Source organism: Myiozetetes cayanensis, unplaced genomic scaffold (genome assembly GCF_022539395.1).
Source record: "Myiozetetes cayanensis isolate MyiCay16 unplaced genomic scaffold, myiCay2020 scf5-8, whole genome shotgun sequence".
NCBI lineage: Eukaryota > Metazoa > Chordata > Aves > Passeriformes > Tyrannidae > Myiozetetes > Myiozetetes cayanensis.
Genome location: NW_026087742.1, coordinates 20,596,110 through 20,618,952, shown reverse-complemented (window position 1 = coordinate 20,618,952; position 22,843 = coordinate 20,596,110). Strand labels below are relative to the sequence as shown.

Genomic DNA, 22,843 nt, shown 5'->3' with positions numbered 1-22,843 from the left:
GTCTGAAGCAAAGTGGAAATACAAGCAGAATATTTTTCTATAATTCTTTTCCCTCCACCCTTTCAAAAATAGCACATATTGGAAACACTGGAACTTTCCATTTCAAAGACTGTGACATCAGACTAAATGCTAAACTAGCTGCCATTCACCCTGCTGCTACAATGCAGCCACTTTCTCAGCTTGAGTGTGTTCACTATCCCTATGGAACACAAACAGCAAACAGGAGCTGGAGAAGGGAAGGGGACAGAGAACAATGTATGCAGGTGGCACAAGGATGTCAGACTAATTTCATCCCTTGAAGGGTTTAGTCTCAGGTATCGTGAAAACCTTCATATAAGAGATTCAGAAAGCCTTTAAAGCAGCAATGCCCCTTCAAATAACCAGTTGTGAACTTGATCACAATTTCCCCTAGACTTGACAGAAAGGGCTTCTAAAACGACATGCAAATATCCAGCTGCCACGTCTGCTTCACTCAGTCCCATGTCTCTGACCATTTTTAATGTGGTATAGAAGCAAAACTAACTAAAAAGATTCTTTCTGGACATCATTCTGAATGATGCATAAAGTTTACAGTAATAAGCTGGTTCTCATAACATTTCCTGCCTTTGCATTTTGGCTTCACTGGCACACAGGAGATACATTATGGAAAGCGATGGTTGATGAAGTCACTTTTTCTGCATACGTTCTGCTCTGCGCTGCAGTTCTAGGGGATCGTTCACCATTTGTGCCAGTCTTGTTTGGCTGAGCTTCCCTCCTGACCTGCCTGTCCATTAAAAGGAGTGTAAGGATGTCCACGCAGAGTCGGCCAGTCTGGCTAGACTGCTTTCCCCTTGTGCTTCCATGCTGCCAGACACCATTCCCTGCAGAGGGATTTGGACTGATGATGGAGCGGGTAAGGGGACATTACCCCTCAGAAACACGCTTGAAGGGCTGCTGTTCACCTCGCTTCCTGGGCTGGCAACATTTACAGCACTGTTGCTCACTGTCCACAGGCAAGGGTAGTGGCTGGGAAAAAAAAGCAGTACAAGTTGAATGACTTATTTCAAAGCATCTTCCCCTCCATAAGACTTGCCATGATGAAGTCAATTGCATTATCAGCTATTCAAACTGAGCTACTAAACTAGATCAGCCCTGCAGATCTCAAGTGAAAAATCACCATCCACCATCACACCTGACGACCATGGACAGAGGTATGGAGAGAAATACACAAATAGATATGAGGTTTTAAGACTTAAAGACCTTTGTTGTGATATAGAGTATATATATAATATAAAGTTTTGAGAATGGCAGCTGATTTTCCTGGCACCTAAGTTAGAAAAGAAATGTGTGCCTTCATTTGGGAAAATATTTGATAATTAAGGTCTTGAGGTCTAAATTCCATCCAGTCCTAGAAGGGTTCCTCATTTTATGCAGGAGAATAGTGAGGAAAAAATGGAGAAAAGTAATTTAGCTTTACAATGATCACAGATTGTAGATAACCAGAGTTCCCTGTGGCTGTTCCAAGATCCTGGTTTTCAGCAGTGCTGGGGAAAAATTAATTTCTCTCATTGATTTCAGAGCAGGAGATAACTAGCTTGTCAGAAAGATATGTCCAGGAATCTTGATTTTGGCACTTAGGACATGTTTCAAATCTTGGACACGAATTAAAGCTTGGGACAAAGTGAGAATCACTAGGGCAGTCCCTCGAGCTTCAGTGCTCCTCATACCAGCAGTTTTCCTGTAACCTTACCTGGGTCCAGGGCTGGCACCTCCCTTTGTGTGTGGCACTGAGAGTAAGTTAGCATGTGGGGACGATGGCAAAGTCCAGCTGTCATGTCCTGAGAGTACCTGAAGATTGTTGCTGGAAGTCTCCAACAAATTAACTGGGAAGGAAGAAAAAAGCAACAAACAAATCCTCAAGAAACATTGTCTTAAGGCAACAGAACATGGGCAGGCTTGAGGCAGCAATCATGAGATTCCCAACCACAGGTAAAGACAAAATTCCTATGTTCATTAAGAGAGTAGCAAGGTGTCATTGTAATTCCAAGTGTGATATCTGAGAAGGTGCAGCATGACAGACACAGGATATGCACTTTTGCAAGCCTGACTAATAGTTTTTCATTAATGACTGCCTGATATCTGGCAATGTTTTGAAACAGATGTCCTTATAATTTGGAGTTAAATACTTAATAAAGTTTTATAAATATTGTCCCATCTCTTGATGTAGGACAGGTTGGATGGGGCTTGGAGCAACCTGGTCTACTGGAAAGTGTCCCAGCCCGTGGCAGAGGGATTGGAACAAGATGATCTTTAAGGTCCCTTTCAAGTCAAACAATTCTATGATTCTATGCTAAATATTTCCATTAAACAGGAATTCTTGATAAATTATAATTAGCAAGCAGATTACTTTATCCTTACTCTTCTTTCTGAACAACTTTTTCTGATCAAAATAGAATCAATTTCTGAAACTGAGGGCCCAGATCTAGAAAGTGAAAGGGACTCAAAAGATGTTCTGCCAATACCCAAATGCTTTCACCTCACATCAGCTCCTACCACATTCTTGAAAGCTGCTTCAACTTTAGAGCTCAACTGCATCACAGCATGACACTGAAAGAAGACATGCAGTGCTCTTTTTGTATAATTGGGAGCTACACTTAAAGCAAGCTCATACTCTCTCATTTATAATTAACAGTTACAGTGCACCCAGCTCTTTGTACCTCTTGTTTTGCTGCCTTTAAACATACCCGGTGCATGAAGGGTTTGGTGCAGATTGTTACAGACACTCATCATGGTCTTTCCTCGCCTCAGCTCGTGCTTGTCTCAATGCCTGTGCTAACCTAAAGCAAGGGTGAGGCAGGCAGAGGAAACAAAGCAATGTTTTATAGCAGTACCTGTAGGTGAGTGACTTCTCTGCATGTAGGGAGGTGGGTATGGAGCAGCCCGATGGCCCCGCAGTGCCGAGTACCTCTCGCAGCTGTGGGGAGTGTGTGGAGCTGGCAGAGGCAGAGCCCCACTGTACTGATAATTAGAGCTCCCCGGTGCACACATTGCTTCTGGGTTGGAAATCAACCAGCCACCCACTTTGAGGGGAAAGAGAGAAGAAAACTATTATTTTTGCACAAAAATGCTGCAGTACAATTAAGAAAGTATCCGGCCTTCTTGCAGACCTACCCGTGCCTCAGAAATACCAGGTCATTCCAAGGCACTGGTTTTTGGAACAACTGACAAAAAAAAAAAAATCAAAATGACCCCCAAAAAACAACCTTCCAAAAGCCCCAAACCACCAACCCTAAAAACAAGACCTGAAAGCAACTACCAGAACATGTCACAAGCACCAAAGAACAAATGAAACAACAGCTATATTAAAACAAACAAAAACTCTGCTCCCCCCATATTTACTTGTTTACCAATGAAAGCTAATTTTATAGGTGGCAAAAATATCCACAGTTGCAAATACAAAAAGAAAAAGGAGTAAGAAAGCAAAAATGTCATATATCATCTTGATTCTAGGTTCCTTTTAATATTGAAAAACTGGATCACAAGGAAAACGATCCCTCTGCAGAACCTCTCACATTATTTCCTATTGTGAGGTTTCTTCAATCTTCTTTTTTTTTTTAAAGGATCTCTTTCTATGAACATAATTCAGGACTCAGTAAATGACTGAGCCAGTTATGAGCCAGTTAAGGAAGTCCCAGATTGCCAACACCCATCATATCACACAAAATTTCCAGATGAGATGAATAAAAACCTTACTGTGAGAATATGTCATATGTTGACCTTCAGAGACTGTCTCTGGAGCATCCTTAGAATGGTTTCTGAAAAACAAAATACTTAGTGGTAGAACTTCTCATTGAGAAATTAAAAAAGTTATAAACAGAACTATTCACTAAAAATTGGAGAAGTGAGTTAAAAAGAGGGGGAAATCCATCTTCTTTAACCACTTGCTAGGTAGCAGTAGACATTTCTACATTCTGCCATAAAAAACCCCAGGAACTTATGTTTTACAACATACACAAAAATGTTCATAAGTTTGTGCCCTATTTGGGGGCTGAACCTGGAGTTCTAGATCTACCTGTGGGCACCATTCCTCCTTGCAGGCCTCCTCCCCAGACCAAAGCAGGGCTTTCCCTCCTGCCCACGTAGGCAAGCTGAAGGCAGCATTCCCACTTCTGCAACTGCAAACCCTGATGCTGAGACACAACAGCTTCTTAAGTGGTGAGGCATGTTGGACACCTCACGTGTCAGCAGACACAGCAGGTCTAAACAAAATTTATTAGCAATTATGGGCTGGAATGCATCATTTGGGTGCCCCTCTGCAGTAAAACAGATGATGCAAGTAAAATTTCAAAAGATAAATCACAATTTGTTTCCGATGGAAGTGTCTTTGACATCTTACAAACTACATCTTAGCACCTACAGGTTACTTTTAATAAACACACCATATATTATCACACAGTTTTAATAACAGCAATGTAGTTACATTACAATTACAGTGCAATTTCACTTCAGTTATGCTGTTTGACATCTGCAGTTAACTTTTATTCTCCCCAACCTATCAAATTCATTGGAGGGTAAGTACAATGTAGTGAACATATGCCAAGTATAACATTACTGGGGAAGTTCACACCATCTCATTTCAGGCTTCCTGTGCAGACAGTGCTAAGTCCTAGGATCCCCAACAGGATATTCACCCATTTCAGACACTATTGTAATAATTTTACAGAGATTCTACCCACTAATATCAGTGGAGCAACTCTGGATTTAAGACAGCAGAAACAAGATTCAATTATGTATTTTTTCTTTCCTATTGTCATGCCACAGTTTTAACCATATCATCAGCAAAATGCTGCTGAAAAAAAAAAAAAAAGAACTACAGAGTAAAAAAAAGATGAACTCACCTTTCCTTTGCATCCAGGAATGCTTTGGCAAAGGGATTATACTTGATTTTGAGAGCTGTTATCTTGAGTTTACAGAAAACAAAGCATGTTAGTGAAGGCAATTTGGAATAGAAACTTTACAAAACATCTTCCAGAGTAATCTTAAGTGAAACTTTCTGGGTGAGCCTAAAATATATCCCCACACTTTACGTTTTCCAGGGCTAGTTAGGAGACAGCTTTGCTCATTGCCGAGTGCCACAGGCAGAACACCAGTCGGGGCAGCCTGGCATGAGCTAGTCTGGGAAATCCTATGGGATGGTGGACCATTTCAAGAGTTTAAACACTGAATTCCCATCGAGCATGAATAAAATCTGCAGCAACACTAGCTAACAGATGTGACACGGGAGTTAGCAATTCTCACAATCCAAAGCATACATTGAAAAATTCCATTTCAGGATTGGGAAGAAATTTTCCCATGGAATATTGTGCTGTTACGCTATTTTATGTATTATAAGGAGCAGAGAGAGAGAGGGTTATCATTGTAACTATCAGTTATTGCTGGAGAAAGATATTGGACTTGACTGTACGGCTGTAGGGCTGTTTGTTTTTTTCCAGTAAAGGACTGGGATGCCAGGACAGATGGACCAGTCTGGAACAGCTGTGGCAAGATACTAAGCTAAGCCTGGCTTTGTACTGCGGCCAGACTCTAGATTAGTCAATGTTCTACTGCAGAGAGATGACGAAGTATTAGACTGGATGGAACATTACACTGCATGGGACTGATGGGGAAATAAGAAAAAAGCAAGCTGGTCTTGTAGATAATAACCTTCCAATATATCTCATCAGTGGTGACCAAGAGCACAGTGTGGCATCCACCTACCTCTTCATTTTGGTAGGCAGTCACAGCTATGAACTGCGTCTCAGGGAAGGAGCAGTTCATCACCATCCGGTGGGGGCCTCCCACGCGAACTATGTGTACCTGGGGCTCATATTTATGCAGGGAGTTCAACATTATCTGCAGAAAGCAAAACAGAGAGAAAGACACCACTCTGGTGTCTCACAGCTGCTCTTTTGCTCTGTCTTGGTAACAGAGCAGACGTCACCGGAACAGGACAGATGCCTTCGTCACACAATCACAGAATAAGTGGAGCTGGAAAGGACACACAAGGATCATCGAGTCCAGCTCTTAGCCCTGCACAGGACCACCCCCAAGAGTCACACCGTGTGCCTGAGAGTATCATCTAAACGCTTCCTGAACTCAGACAGGCTTGCTGCTGTGACCACTTCCCTTCCCTTATGAAAACCACAGGGCTGAACAGAATGAGACTTCACTGGACTTGTATTTAAAGCTTTTGATAGAGCAGCATTAGTTAATATTTGTATTAGCAGCTATGGCCCTCAAACCATTGAGCCCCCACTGCAGTAGAGGCTGCTGAAATAGATCAGGGGCACTTCCTGTCCTGCTTCTACTATCTGAAAGACTCAGAGAATCACCATCACAGAAACCAGGGCCGGAAGGGAGCTGAAGGAGTCACCTAGTCACCTTTCTGGGCAAGATGAAGTGTATCCAAACAAGCTTTGGCAGATCTCTCTAACCTTGCATTAAAAGCTATGAATAGCATTGATTTGAAGTCTATCAAATTGCTTAATTATCTCTACTGCAAGAAAAAAATATTTTTTTTTTAAATCTATACTTTGCAAAGTGATGTGTGCATAGGTACGTACATACAAACATATATAGAAGAAAGAACACAGCTATTAGCACAAAGCACCACTAGTCCTCTACTACCTTCTAGTACTATCACTTAATTGGAAGATGAAGCACAGAATGGGGACATGACTTACCTTAACACCATTGTCAAGATTTCAAAAGAAAACAGGGGAAGCTTCAGTCATTTGTTATTTGCTGACTTTTGTCTGGGCTCTGTTTCTCATATAGCTTTTCCTCCCTTGCTCTCTACTGTGCTCCTCTCCACTTCATCATATATACATACCATATTCCCCTGTATTTTTTCCACAGGGTCTCTTTGACCCTCCAAGTTCCCTGTAGCTTTTTTCCCCCCACACATATTTTTTCTGAGGTCCTGGATCCAGGAAAAGCATATGCAAACTCAGATCCTGCTCTGTGCTTCACATTCTTGTGTGCTGGTTCCATATATGACTTAGGAAAAGTCAGATCATCTTCCTGTTCTCCAGTCTGTAAAAACTGAGATAATTTCCTATCTAATTGGGGTACTAGGCTTATGGAAGTACCTCACAAACCTAATGGAAATAACAGATAAAGAATGTATAACATTTACATGGAAAAAAATTGATTCCCGGCTGACAAGTATCATCCACTGTAGGAGTTTAGTACAAAACAAATGAGCAAACAAAAGGTCTTGTGCAACATTTTGCCTTTAGATGCATCATCAAAAATAAAATATGAAACAAAACTAATTTCCCTGTTTGCATTTTTAAGGGGTTCAAAGAGAAAGTCACTTATTTCTGGTACATGTGGTTTCTTTCCAAAGGCCAAAGCTGATTCAATAGAATATTGATAATTATCATGATGCAGAAGCAGACATAGTAATTATTTCATTTAGGAGCAGCCTTTTATTCTGCTATCTGACTCCTGCCAACATTCCACTTACACCAAACAACATTGGGGAACACAACAAAAACCTAATACCCGTGACCATTTTTCCCCTCTTTCTCTGAAGTCCTATGTAAAAATCCCCAGCACACAAGACCAACTCTGAAAAGCTCCCTGATGATTAAGTAAACCACAGCACTCTGTCTCTCTTAACATCAAGAAGTCCATTAAAATCTGAAAGTGCCAATTAAGGCCTGTTTATCCCTGTTTACATTTGGCCTCCAGAGAATAATTGGCATCTGTGGGTGAAGAGGCCTGTAAGGGCTTCTATAATTGCATAAATGCACCCTTGATATTTCTTGATTGGTAGGTGCTTGCAATTGAAGCCAAGAGGTGTATGTGGAAACATCAGGCCATACCTGCCCACTCCCATTGAGCTTGTTGGTAAGTTTGACTTTGCTGAAGGAAATGGCAGCTTTCATCCAATGGGCCCCAAAGTTGGGCGAGTCTGGGTGGATGTAGACGCAGCTGTGGTTTGGTGGCTCTGGTTTCCCAGCCGGCACCCATTCTCCATTGATGTACTTCCATCGGTGGCCATCAGTCGGAGCGAAGTCCAGCAGGAAGGAATACATGGCATTTGGGTCCAAGCCTGACACGCTGATCTTCAAAACAGGGAACATCCGCCTGGCCGAGGAAACAAAAAAGGGAGACACCACTGGAAGCTGGTTTTGAAAGACTCTCCTCAGAATATTTGTGCCCAAATGATCACAGATTAGTTGAGTGTAAAAAACATCCTTCCTCCCTCCCTCCTTCTATCCAGCTGAAGAAGTTTCTTAAAGGTTAATAGTTTAGTTTAGTTTAGTTCAATCATTTGGAAAAAAACTCATGTTATCTTAAAGTAGGGCACTAAGGTCTTGATCATGCCAAGAACTATGAACACAATGAGCTGTGTATAGGATCAGCAGAATCCATGGGATCTGGACATGGTAAATACATCCTTAGGTGTGGAACCAGAAAGAACAGACAGCTTTAAACAGAGCTGAAAATGACTGAGAAGTTTGAACTGAACCACAGCTTCACTGCAGAAATCCTATTAAAAAGTGCACTTTGGTGTTCAGATTGACCCTGTTACACTCTACCATGCTCTGTCCGGTGGCCAAGTCCCACTTTTGTCTGACTCTGGATACATCCTCTGAAATCATCCTGCACTCTCCAGCAATCAGGACATAATACTAACGAGGTATTCAACAGACTCCAGTTAGATTTATTGACCACACTTACTCGATACAAAAAAGTTTTCTTTCTTCCTTTGAAGGGATGGTCATATTCTAGAATTTTGTGAGCAAAGTCAGTCAGTTCCCTCTGTCACTTGCCATGGTTCTTGTGTTGTTCTACCCAACATCTCCCACTCGAGTAGTGGTTTCCAGGTAGGACTATTCTAAATGCCCTAATCTGCTACATTTTCCTGGTCTAAAAAATTTTCTTTACAGTATCAGGGTTGAGTCATGTTAGTACGGCATGACTTAAATTCAATAAAATGCCTTTTTGTCTCATTTTTCATTGTTTTCCACATATTTCATTACTCTTTCATTCAAAATACATCCTGAATTCTTACTATAGGGATATATTAAAAAGCTTGTAGTCAGCTGAAACTTTTTGTCTCCCTTTCTTAAGTGCAACTATTTATATACTGTCCCATTACAAACATATAAATACGCAGTTTGAGAAGTTCTGGTTAAAATCCTTGCCATTGGACCTTGCCCTTGGCAGTTCTTCCAGTAATTTAGTCCCATACTTCCATATTCCTTGACTTCATCAGCTTGATCAGGTTCTTTTGCTTTTAGTTCCATCTTACATGCAATGTTGTCCTTTTCTAAACTCTAAACATCTATCCAGCCTTCCACCATCTTGCACATTTAAAACTGAAATCCTACCTTTGTTTAGTTTGGGGAAAATGCTCCTTTGTGCCTAAAGGTCCAATGTCACCTTTCCTCAATCCCCTTTTAACTACTCTTTTTTCTTTTGTAAAATAGATTTGCAGGAGTTCATAGCCTGACTTCCAGCAGTTTTCTGTCTGTCCCAGTGCTTGTGACTGATGCCACAGAGCTTTGAACTGAAGCCTCAGTGCCTGAAAGTCTGCAACAAAAGAGTTAGTAAAGCTCCAACAGTTTCAGGAACTGGGAATAATTTGTGATCAGAAGAACAGTGGAGTCTCCCAACAAAGGTATCCTGTTCAGTAAGTTTCCTAGTTGTCAAGGAACATGTGTAATTGCTATTATATATCACCTCCAACATTCTTCTCACATGAGTAACAGTCCTCCCTGCCCCAGACACCTCCACACTGACCTCTCCTGGCAATTGCTATTTTTCCATGACACATTTTTATGGACAGGCCAATGAATCTTTGAGCTCCTTTTCTTGATGGGTGCAGAAGACTGTTTACACCAAAAAAACTACAGCAATGGCCTGAGGTCTGTGGCCATGGGGCTAAGGTAGCTCTCTAGTCTTAGGTAGCAGTGCAAGACATCCAAAATACATAAAGGAGCTGAAACTCCAGGCTCTTTCAAGGGACACTAGAAGTCTTTGCCAATGCAGCCACTCTCCTGTGACACCCAAATACAGGTTGCTAACAATCAATCTCCCATGACATCCCCCTCACCACCTACCTTTCTGGGTACCTTTATATAGTTCTTGCTGTATATATTCAGCACCTTCTGCTGACAGGAAAAGACAGAATTTCAGAAATTTGAGACTTTTCATCTAATATTAATAATTGGTGATGTAGGGTCAATGCAACATTGAGGAAGATATCATAGAATAATTATAGAAACACAGAATGGTTTGGGTTGGAAGGGGCCTTAAAGATCATCTCATTCCAAACCCCTGCCATGGGCAGGGACACCCTCCACTAGACCAGGTGCTACAAGTCCCATCCAATCTGGCCTTGAACACATAAGGGATGGGAGACCCACAACTTCTCTGGACAACCTGCTCCAGTGCCTCACTGCCCTCACAGTAAAGAATTTCTTCCTACTATCTAATCTAAACCCACTCTCATTCAGTTTAAGGCAGTTACCCCTTGTTATATCCCTCCACTGCCTTCTAAAAAGTCCCTCTCCAGCTCTCTTGTCAATCCCTTTTTAGGTACTGGGATGCTGCTACAAGGTCTCTCTCTTCTCCAGGCTGAACAACCCCAACTATTCCAGCATTTCCTCATAGGAGAGCTGCTCTAGCCCTCGGTCATCTTTGTAGCCCTCCTGTGGACTTGCTCCAACAGATCAATGTCCTTCCTGTGCTGGAGATCCCAGCAGTACCCCAGGTGGGGTTTCACGGGAACAGAGGAGCAGAATTACGTCCCTCGCCCTGCTGACCATGCTGCTTTTGATGCAGCCCAGGATGTGTTTGGCTTTCTGGTCTGCAAGTGCACATTGATGGGTCGTGATGAGCTTCTCATCCACCAACACTCCTGAGTCCTTGTGCTCAGGACGGCTCTCAAACCATTCTCCACCCAGCCTGTATTTGTGCTCAGGATTTCCACAACCCACATGCAGAACTGTGAAACTCAGTGAGGTTTGCACAGGCCCAGCTCTCAAGTCTGCCACAGTCCCTGTGGATAGCATCCCTTCCCTCCAGCGTGTTGACCACACCACACAGGTTGATGTTGTTGGCAAACTTGCTGAGAGTGCACTCAGTCCCACTGTCCACATCACCAGCAAAGGTGTTGAAAAGTATCAGTCCCAATACTGACCTCTGAGGAACACCACTCATCACTGGTCTCCAAGATACTGTGAACCATGATCTTTCTATGATCTTTCTAAAAGTTAAGTCAAGGTTTTATATGCTACATGTGTCTTTCTGATCAGGATGTAACAGCCACCCAACGGATGTGATGGAAAGTATGGATGCATTGCTCCCTCCACCCCTTAGACCTCCTACAGCTGGTCTTCCAAGAAACATATTTAGATATATAGATGAAATTGAATTAGAGGGGAAAATAAATCACATGAAAATTTAATTTCACTAGATTTCTCAGAGCTATTTGTGGTTCATACAGGTTGTTAATTCCTCTGCCCACAATGCAGGCTTCTCTGTCTTTCTGTTTGAGAGGCTCAAGTTTATCCCCAAAGGACCTTTAGACTAATGCCAGAAGAGAATACAGTCATCACCAAGGTTAACCTCCTGCAGCACCAAGATTACAGCACTTCCCTCTGTTAACCAGCTTCACTCACAGTTAATCCCTGCCTTGCTTGGACCAGCATGTCTTGACGTACAGATTTTAATGGTGGAGAACATACCATCTCACTTGTTCAGCTGATTAAAGTGGCTTTACTGTTAATATCTGTCTTTTAGCCTAGCAAATGGTGACCTCTCCAAATTTGTTTCAGTCAGAATGTTTGTTTCAATGAGCAGGTAGGTGCACACGTGGCACCCATTACTGCAACAAATGTGAGCTTTAGCCTCTTCAGTGTATTTAGAGCGGATCTGCTACAATTACTCCACAGTACAGAACTTGAATGGGAAGATGTTTGATATCAAGCCTGAATGGGCAAGAACCAGTAAAGCTGCTTTAGCATTTAAGCCTGTAAAGGCCTTCTTTCCCCCTACCCACATTTGCCTTCACTGACCCCCTGTGGATTGTTCCCATCAGTGGAGATCAGTGCCTTCCCACCTCCAGGCAATAACAGGGATTGCAAAGTCTCAGGATACTGCATAGCTAATACAGTATAACCACTGAGAGAGAAAATCTACTCAATAAGAAAACAGAGCATTTGATATTGAAGTGTCAGTTGGATACAACAAATCTGAGTAAAATAGGAGATGGTTTCCCACCGTATCAGCTGCACCCATTGGGATATATTTTGTGATAAACCATGTGGTTCAATTTTAGTGATGTCTGTCCTGGTCAGAATGCATCTGTCTTTCCCGTGTACCTAGACATATTGCTAGGGCAGGTGATTATTATAATGAAGTATGATACAGCCACGGAGACATATCTGTGTTTTAACACTGAAGATGGTTCATCTAACTGTGGCATTTTGGGACCCTTGGTACCAATAAGAGATGATGCAATAAGAGCAGATAGAACTCTGCATGCTAGAATTTGATGCCTAAGGATCACTAGTCAATTAGACTTTCATTCTCTGGGATGCTCCCGGATCAGGTTTCGGTTTAATTTCTGGATTTTGCTAACAATATGTCCGTACCAACTGTTTTAGATTTCACACACAGCAAATTTAGGCTGGCTATTCTCTTTCATAGGAGAACACAGTTTTCAGAAGCATTCGTATACCCTTCAGCAAGAATGATTGAGTTATACTGACTGAAGCAGCAGCAGCATAAGGTCAGTATTTTCTCTACTGAGAATCCCTCTGGAGACAAGATTTCTGAACCTGAAAAAAACTCAGCACTCATAGGAAACTGTCTCAAGTTTGTCCTTTTTTTTAATAGCATGGGCTTATTCAGAGATCTTTGCTGCAGGCCATAGTCTGTATTTCCTTTTTCTTTTTGGTGCAATAATGTGTTTTTTATGAAGGATACTTTCAGAAACACAAGAGATCCTTTCTCATTGTCCCTGATGTTACAGTCACTTTGGTAAAAGGATTTATGCAGATGACTGTGTGACATACTTTTGTAATTTGTTATTTTGATCATAAAGAAACTATTCTTGCCCCCACGAAGATTACTAGAGATGTCACTGGCTTTAAAAAAAGTAGGATCAAACTGATAAGGAGTGCGTAAGTTAGAATAACCAAAATAAGGCAGCTTACACCATGAAACAAAAAGTAACCAGGCATATTCAGCTAATGAAAGATTCCCTTATCATCCCAGAAAGATTTTATCTATGTACTCACTCTGACATTTTTGAGAGAACTAATATCACAATGCAGTCATGATTTATATTAGCTGGGAGGAAAGAAGCTGAAAAAAGCCTGTTGGTAAGGTGCAACTCTTTGTATCAATTTAATGAATTTTAGGCAAACCCTTCTTACCTCATTTTTTGTCACTTTTGCTACCAAGGAGTCAGTTTAAATGACCGTATACTAAGACTAAGTTCACTCAGAAGTTTGCTGTAGCCTAACAGCAAATTTAAATGAAGCAAAAGCAGCTTCTCAGTGTAAGGAGAACCTCAGCAGCAGATTTCTATCACTGTAGTTTATTAAGAGGAATCAGAACGGCAACAGGTACTGTTACCCAAGAGCTGGTATTTTGGGAAGGTAGCTGTTCTCTCACCAGAGTAACCCTGCCGAGCTGACAGACTAGATTTTTGCTTTTTACTGCTTTCACCTATGTCCCTTGTCAAGCTACAGCCAAGAGTAATTTCATCCACAAATTCTGCTAAAATGAAGACTGCAAAATCAATGAAAGTCCACATGAGTAAATTTCCATCTCTTAATTCCTCTCTCTTATGTGGATCTCCTGAGAGGTCTCACAAAAGAAACCTATGCATGTTGCGGGGGTGGGAGTGGGAGTTGCAGCAGAGGGTACATTAAATTAAAATCTTAGTGCCAAGGTACTGGCAAACCTTATTTTAGTAGCTGCTTGCCTCTTACGGGCTGGACTCTGCTGTCAGCCCAATTCAGAGCAGAACCTCTGTGGAGAGTCTCCCTCAAGCCAGTGCCTGGTTCAGAAAGAGTATCGTTCTTGACAGGTTTTGCACTCTTTTACTGTGCCTTTCTGTGTTCCCCAAATAGCAAGATATGTGATCCATTAACATCACAATATTTTGTCTTTCTAAAACCGTGTATGTTAACCAATATTCCGCACTTGTTTCTAAGGGCACCAGCAAAAACTATGGAGCCTTGCCAGTGTGGGACCTTGCATACATACATATCATGTAGAACACAGTTTTATTATACCCCATTCTAGTACAGAGTGCTTGTAAAGCTGTTAATATCCAAGGCCAGAGAGATGGGAACTGCAGCTGGGATAACAGCACCAATCTGCTTCTGTATAGTACTTTGAGGTCTGCAGGTAAGGACTTGCTAATAAAGGCTGGTGGTTATTAGCACAAGAGGTCATTCCAAAGGTTTTGGAAAGTACGTCTATTCCCTCGCAAAAGTTCCCTTTTTGTGCAGCCTTTAAGTCCATCAATATATTTTACCAGCATGTTTCACAGCAGGAATAATGGGTGGCAGGAGTGGTTTGGCAGTGACCAAAGAGGAGCAGGGACACCCCATTTTGTTCATATGCTGGTTTTAGGGGACTGTGATGCTGCAGTCCCCTAAAAACTGTTATGTGCTCATTGCAGTTCTTTCGAGTCTGCACACAGAGTTTATTATTATAGCACTTAACCCCCCTGTCTGTCACCTACACTCAGCCCACAGATCACTCACCTGCCGTTCTTGGTCACGATCATCTCATTAGTGACTTCCCTGAATCTCTGCCAGAGCGTCGCATCCTCTAAGACAACCTGGAGCTGTTTCTCAGTGGGATCGCCTTTGTCTCTCCCAGCCCGGAGTTCGCTCTCCACTACGCTGAGCAGCCTGGAGACAGTGCAGTCACTGGGCTTTTTGCAGCCCAGGTCTGCCATCACGACTTTACTGCCAGAAACTTCAGGTAGCTGCTGAAAAGACAAAAATAATGAGCTACATAAAAAAAAATCAAGTCAGTTCATTGGGCAACGACTGACAAAACATGCTCTCCTCACTCTTTTGCCACTGACAAGCTCTTTCCTCTGGAAGTCCCAATGGGCAGTGACACCAGCGTGTGGAGGTTTACGCACACGCTCCACACAAAAAGAGGACTATCTCCTAATTACCTGTCAGACAGTCAGGTGGGTGGCAGGCTGATGACTCAATTGGCTGCCTTGAAAGAAGAGTCCTCCATCCAAATTAGCATGCTTTTATCTTTTTTCAACCTGAAGTGGGTCTAATTGTTCTGCTTGAGAACCAGGTTTCCATTAATGAAAATTGTTTCATTTCCAGACTGAAACAATGCATGGAAATTGCATTCACGCTGGTGCGGACTCTGACTGAAGGAGCTGGTAAGAGTCAAGATAGTTACACAGAGAAGGTAGTCTTAAAATATTTTCACTGGGCATGTTGAATAAATGCATTAACCTCATTCCTCCACGTTCCTAAATCAAAATGTAATAGTAAGAGACCGTTCTGCATTGAGGCTTCAACGTACAAGAAGGTAGCACCCCTAGATTCCACTGCTGATGCATATTTTGTCCATCCCTTGCTCCCACTGTCATTCAAAAAACTCTGCTGCACCTTACAAGTGCTGAACTTCCTTCTGGCTGCATTTCCAGGGATAGACTCCAGACTTCTGGGGCTGGGTGTGAGCTTAATTGCCTGAGGCCTGGCATTGCTGACCTGCTCAAGGTCCATCTCATACAAAGGCTTGCTCAGCATCCCTGAAACAGGCATTCCCTCTGAGACCGTCTCTGACAAGCCTAATCCAACAACACATACTCTCCACAAAGAAGCCACCATTTTACTGAGAAGTCCAACAACTTCAGCATTCAGCCAAGGATGTGAGAGACCTGGGTTTAGTTCCATTCAAGAGGGTTAAGTGGAGGCCCCATTATTACCAGTGACCCATAAACACTGGACTTTGGCATATAGCAGGGCATTTGAAGTGCCTAACTTCTCCTGATACATCTATCTCTGAGAGTGTCTCTAAAATTTCTGGTCTATTGGACATAACAGAGTCAGGGACTTGATTATGAAAATGTAGTGTTGGAGGTCATTTTTAGAGAAATGTGTATTTATTGAGAACTTTGCATTCTTTTAATTCAATAGCCCACACTGAACTCCTGTGCTTCTGATTCTTTCTAAGAGGCGAAATGATTTAGTGGATCACTGTTGGTATTTTTACAGACAGAGTATGCCAAAGTTTTTAAAAGAGAATTTACCTTAAATCCATCATTTGATAAGGCATGACAAACAGATATCACAGTTAAAAAGCTGAGAGCTACCGTCTACCTAAACAGCAATGACCAGGGCCTCATGGAACATTATTTGGCAGCTAGTCCTGCTATTAATCCCTCAAGGCCTACATGGAGTAAGGATCCAGCTTGCAAATCCTCAACACTTCACAGCTCTAGGTGTGCAGCAATGTGATGTTCTGCAGAATGGGAGACTTTAGGAGAGAATCCTCAATTCCCAGAAATGTCAGCACCATTGGAAGATGCAAGCTAGGTAGGTCTGAGACATTTTCTCTCCTCTATTTTACTCTTGTGAAACCCTTTTTGGAGAAACTGCATTCAGCTCTGGGGCCCCCAGCACAATAAGGACTTAGACCTGCCAGAACGAGTCCAGAGAAGGGCCACCAAGATGGTTAGAGGGATGGATCACCTCTCCTGTGATGACAGCCTGAGAAAACTGGAGTTGATCAGTCTGGAGAAGAGAAGGCTCTGGGGAGACCTTATAGCAGCCTCCCAGTACATAAAGGAGGCTGATGAGAGCTGGAAAGAGAGACTATTTACAGGACAGTGTAGTGATGGGACAAGGGGGAATGGCTTCAAACTGAGAGTAGGTTTAGATTTGATATTAGAAAGAAATTCTTTACTGTGACGGTGGTGAGGCATTAGAAGATGTTGCCCAGAGAAAGTGTGGCTGCCTCATCCCTGGAAGTGTTCAAGGCCAGGTTAGATGGGGCTTGGAGCAACCTAGTTTAGTGGAAGGTGTCCCTGACTATGGCAGAGGGTTTGGAACGAGATGATCTTTAAGGTCCCTTCCAACCCAAGCCATTCTATGATTCTATGCTGCCTCCAGACTTGAGTCTCTAAAATTCCTTCCCTCTCTTCTCTTCTTTTAACTATCAACTCCTAACAAAAATACCTAGGTTATTTTAATCTATCAGTAAGATCATGTTCTGAATTACACTAGCAGGTGTAAAATAGCAACTTCTAGTTAATAAACAGCCCACTTTCACTGCTGAACAACTAAATAATGTACTTTAAAATCTATAGGATATTTAGGTACCTGGAAGCATGACCCTTTGCATTTGGAAAAAATGATTGCATCTCTGGTAGTATGCTTATATAACATGGAATATGTTTATGTTTGGGTTTGCCTTTCCAAATACTCAAAGAGGAAAGAGAAGCTATTACTGTAATTTTTCCCTGCACATGATCAAATGGCACAGCAAATGCATAGGAGACTATGTAAGACAGTTTTTATTTTTATTATATTATAAAAGAAATTAAATGAAAATTGAAGCTGTTGAAGTACCATGACTTTCAATTCAACATCTTCAGTTTTTCAGTCAGTTCTAAAACAGAGACATTTCATTTTGGGATTATTTTTTTAGTTGAAGCCCTATTTCTCTACAGCTTTTTTTAGACTCAATTGCTCCGAAATCAGGAGATTCAAAGCTGAGGCAAGTAAAGAGACAACAGCTCATAAAAGTAGTAATATGTCAGTAATTACATACAGCTGTTTCTATAAACAAATAAAAAGGGAAGCACCCTGATTTTCAAAAGTACTGACTGCCCATCTCTCCCACAGGGCATCAAGTGGAGTGATACTGGATTAGAGCCTCCAAAAAATCACATCCAGCCTACCTTCCTCAAGGTGCTCAGGGCTGAGAGGAGACCAAAAGCATGCACAAAAGCAAGAAGGGTTGATGTTGCTGGAAGCGTTTCCAAATGAGGAAGTGAAACACTTTCTCACCAGCAGACAGTGGTAAAGAATAGAGGTAAAGAATAGTGGTAAAGACTAGAGATAAAGAATAAGCCCAGCAAAGATGGATTGGAAATGGAGGCCACCACAAAGCAAGAGAAAGGGATGTCCTGCTCGGAGTGCACTGCTTGCCCAAAGCACTCCCTGGACTGAGCGGCAGAGAAGGAAGGGTATATGGAAGGAATGGATAATGGACCCATTCCAGTAATGGGTTGGGAAGCAAGTTTTTCATCAGAAAGACTGGATTTTTTACATCTAGCATTCCTAAGGGAGAAGTACGAATGTGTTTGCTTAGGTGTATCATACTAAAGCTTGTATCCTGCACAGTAATAAAATGCACTTTCAGATCCCAGAAGTGGGTAACACTTGGGTGCTTACAGTTACCACTCACACAAGATGACATGCTTGAAAGTCTAGTGTCCACAGGTGAAAAAACCCCACAAATCTAATAACTTAAAATAACTGACTTTCATAGAGTTTCAAATTTAGTAACTATATTACCACAGCTCAGGATGCCTGAAACTACAACATTTTCCAAAATGAGAGTAGTTACCTGTGGTTGGTTAGTGGGAACAGCCCAGTTACTATTTTCAGCATAGGGAAGGGTGTTTCAGCTGTAAGAGTTCAGCCTAAGAGCAATTTGTGATGTATGTAGCAACATATCCAGAAGGCAGAGCTCACCACTGTGAGCTTTCCAACTACCACATTTTTCCAAGCTAAACAAAACAGCCAAAGAAATAACAAATTTGCCTGCAGGCAAGCAAATGATCAGCTGAATGTACTTGGGCCTGAGATTTTACTTCAAAATACACATCGAGACCAATACAAACCCCATTCCATGAATGAGGCTTCCTAGGAATTGTCTCTGTTTCGTACAGCTGCCATGGAAGATGGCTGCAGAAGGAAATCGAGATAGATTCATTCTCAAAGTTATTTGTTTACTGTTGGCTCTTCATTTAACAAAAATGTTATGGGTGGAAATCTACTTCGAATATTTGCCTGTTTTAGGAGAAGTAAACCTAATATTATGTCCCTCTGTTCACCTAAATAACAACTTTGGATGCTTTCCAAACACCCCTTCTTTCTCCTGCTTTCTTGTAAGATTAATTTTTCCGAGTCTACAGGTGCTGAAACTGAAGCACAAACAGATTAATGTCCCTGGTGTAGGTGTTGCTGGGGCACTGAGAATAATCCATTCTCAGATGTCAGGTGGGTTATTTCTTGGGCTGGAAGTTAAAGCTTCCTGATTCTAACATTTATGAAAAGGTAGCTGCACTTACAGAGGAGCACAATAGGTGTTTCTGGTGACTGTCACTCAACGGCAGTGCAAGTGGGACAGAGCAGGGCCAAAGGACAGAAGGCTATTACCCCTCTAGCACTTACCTCCTGTTTAATTAGACAAGCAAATCAGTAGGTGCATCAGAGGGAACACAAAATTCTTCTAAAAAACCTGCAGTGTTGTAAGCTTTCCCTGAAACCCAGCATCAGAGGGAACAGAAAATTCTCCTAAAAAACCTGCAATGTCATAAGCTTTCCCTGAAACCCAGCTAAGAGAGCTGGGCACTTCCAAGCAGGGATCAGAGCCAATCAGAACTAGTTAAAATGCATGCACAACACCCATAATCATCTTCGATTTACTAATAAGTATTTAGTGACTCCTAATTTTAAATGAAGCCATGAGGACTGGGCTGAGCAGTGAAAGAACAAGCCTGCAACACTTACTGGAGTTTACTCACCAAGTTACAGCAGGAAAAAACAAGGGGCTATTTTTGACTTTCTAATTAAGCTTGTTCTAAAATGCCCTGACCACCAGCTGGTTAGGTACACAGAAAGAAAGAAAGAAAAAAAAAAACAAGAAAAAAAGTAATTAAAGAGCCTTTCTTGCCTTGATATTGGATAGCTGTTTTTTGGCCTTTAGGTGCATGTTTCCAAATAAAAGGCAGCCCTTCATCATCAGATGAAATTGCAGAAAACAAGACTCACTCTTTCCATCTCCAGAGCTCCCACTGCAGCATTCAACTAACCCCCCTCTGAACAGTCAGTCCCAACACAGGGAAATGTAACCTCCATCACCATGACACTCCCAGGAAATCGACACCTATCAACTACCACAGAATAATTAAGAAAGGATAAAAAGACAGCTGCTTTCCTTCTGTTTTTTAATCATGGATCCAGCCCCTTAAGAGATTGCTAGGCTAGAAGAGACTTAAAGAAGATTAGCTTTTTCATTAATGTTGGCATTGAGGGGACAGTTTCAATAACTTCCACCGGGTATGTTTTTAGCAGTGAGGCAGGCAGCTTGTTCAAATGGTACCTCATTGTATATCTGAGATTATAACTGAGATTAATTCTGAGCCCAGAGAGCATGGGAGGCTTTCCAAATCAATCTTTCTTTTTTTTTTTTTTTTTTTTTTTAAAAAAAATAGAAAGAAAAATTTAAAAGAAAGAAAAAAGAAAAAACCTGGTGTGGTTTGATGGGTTGACCCTGTTTGGGTGCCAGGTGCCCACCAAAGCTGTTCTGTTACTCCCCTCCGCAGCTGGACAGGGGCGGAGAAAAGGCTTGTGGGTCAAGATAAGGGCAGGGAGAGATCACTCACCAGTTACTGTCAGGGGCAAAACAGGCTCAACTCAAGGATATTTGTTTAATTTATTACCAATTGAAACAGAGTAGCCTAATAAGAATAAAAACCAAACCATAAAACACCTGCCCTCCACCCCTCACTTCTTCCCAGGCTTAACTTCACTCCTGATTTTTAATGTCTCCTCCCTGCCACTGGCTTTCTCAGGAGGACTCCTCACACTCTCCCCCTGTTCCAGCATAGGGCCCCCCCATGGGAAAGTCCTCCACCAACCTCTCCATCAGACCTTCCCACAGCCTCCAGTTTTTCACCAGCTGCTCCAGTGTGAGTCCCTCCCATGGGGTGCTGTCCTTCAGGAACAGGCTGCTCCAGTGTGGGTCCCCCACAGGGTCACAATTCCTGCCAGCAAACCTGTCAGCACGGGCTTCTCTCTCCATGGGGCCACAGGTCCTCCCAGGACCTTGCTCCAGCATAGACTTCCCATGGGGTCATAGCTTCTTTTGGGCATTCACCTGCTATGGTGTGGGCTCCTCCATGGGCTGCAGGTGGATCTCTCTCCCCTGTGGATCTCCATGGGCTGCAGGGGCACATCCTGCCTCCCCAGGGTCTGCACCACAGGATGCAGGGGAATCTCTGCTCCAAGGCCTGGAACACCTCCTCCCCCTTCTTCTTCACCGACCTTGGTGTCTGCAGGGCTGTTTCTCTCACATATTCTCTCTCATCTCCTCAGTTGCTGTTGTGCAGGTTTTTTTCTCCTTCTCAAATACACTACCTAAGGTATTGTACTGCTGCCAGGACAGTACCACTGTCACTGATGGGCTTGGCTTTGTCCAGTGGTGGATCTGTCTTGGAGCCAGCCAGGATTGGCTCTATCAACATAAAGGAAGCTTCTGGCAGCTTCTCAGAGAAGCCATGCCTTCGGGCCCCCCTCACTAAAACCTTGCCACACCAACCAAATACGTGTAGTCAGGATGCCGATCCTGTAGTCAGGATGCAATAAGTTCATTTTAAACAATAATTATACTTTTCCCTACTTTTTTTTCTTGAAGATCTGCAGTGATGTATTCAGACACAAATTAGAGAAAGAAAACTATTATTGCCCCCATTTTCAAGAGGAAATAATAATAAAAAAATGAAAATATTCTAAATGAACTTTTAAATTCTATTTATAACATCAAGTAAGTTCAAAGTTTATTGAGGAAATCAAACATGCACTTATGACTTAGGTGTGTAAGTTAAAGCTTTTTGTTAACTGTGAGAGTTAACAAGTTCCAAGTATAACTCTGACATACTTTTATACACAACCAAGTACATGCCCATGATAAAATATTTGTTTTCATGCCACATATTGCACCATGGAACGGTTTGGGTTGGAAGGGGCCCTAAAGATCCTCTAGTTCCAAACCCCTGCTGTGGGCATGGACACCATTCCCTTGACCAGATTGCTCCAAGCCCCATTCAACCTGGCCTTGAACACTACAAGGGATGGGGTATCCATAACTTCTCTGGGCAACATCTTCCAGTGTCTCACCACCCTCACAGTAAAGAATTTCTTCCTAATATCTAATCTAAACCTACTCTCTTTCAGTTTGAAGCCATTCCCCCTTGTCCTGTCACTACATGCCCTTGTATAAAAGCGCCTCTCCAGCTCTCATCAGTCCTTCTCCAGCTTTTTGGACTGACAGCTCTTCAGAGTGGCAATGAAATCATGTTGGCCAGACAATACTTTCAATGTACCATTTTTACACTATGCCAGTGTTATTTCACACTTGTTCCTACAGAGATTTTAAAGCACAGGTTCTCAAGAATAACCTCTCTTAGAGATGCCACAAGGGAATGCAAGAGAAACTTAAAAGGGTTTCAACCAAGCTAACTTGATAAAATATCAATCCCAAAGATTGGCAGCTCAGATATACTATTCCATCTCTAATTAATCAGAAGCTTTCTTCTGAAGAGTGAGAAAAAGAGAGGATTTTTTTCCCCTTTGTGTATCTCCAGTGCTTCATGGCTGGGCAGTTCCAAACCTGTACCCCCACTGATACTGCAACCAAGACTGAGCTCAGTGGGAAAGGTACAAGTAAGGGATGGAAATAACTATCGACACCCACCTTTGAACACTTTGCATCCACAAAATACCTTCTCTTGCAAATCAGACCATGTGGAAGGAGAGGGAAAGGGGCAGACATTAGGAGCACAGCAACC

The 22,843-nt window shown here is 42.2% G+C and overlaps 1 protein-coding gene across 1 annotated transcript; it reads right to left on the bottom strand.

The window, feature by feature from the left end:
* Positions 1-21,313, bottom strand: TBX19 (T-box transcription factor 19). Its single transcript, XM_050332665.1, has 9 exons — positions 21,154-21,313; positions 14,766-14,995; positions 7,851-8,115; positions 5,737-5,871; positions 4,878-4,939; positions 3,733-3,794; positions 2,871-3,059; positions 1,730-1,862; positions 1-1,005 (listed from the first exon to the last, which is right to left on the bottom strand). Exons 2-9 carry the CDS (start codon positions 14,960-14,962, stop codon positions 771-773), a joined length of 1,278 nt encoding a protein of 425 aa, XP_050188622.1. The 5' UTR covers positions 14,963-14,995; positions 21,154-21,313; the 3' UTR covers positions 1-770.
* Between the last annotated feature and the right edge of the window lie 1,530 nt (positions 21,314-22,843).

Bases quoted from the DNA above. Each gene is read 5' to 3' on its own strand.
- TBX19 (XM_050332665.1), bottom strand. From the start codon at position 14,962: ATGGCAGACCTGGGCTGCAAAAAGCCCAGTGACTGCACTGTCTCCAGG. The intron at 3,795-4,877 runs GTGAGTTCATCT...TTTGTTTTTCAG, and splicing joins TTCCTGGATGCAAAGGAAAG to AAACCATTCTAAGGATGCTC. The intron at 1,006-1,729 runs GTAAGGTTACAG...TTTTTTTCCCAG, and splicing joins GGTGCCAGCCCTGGACCCAG to CCACTACCCTTGCCTGTGGA.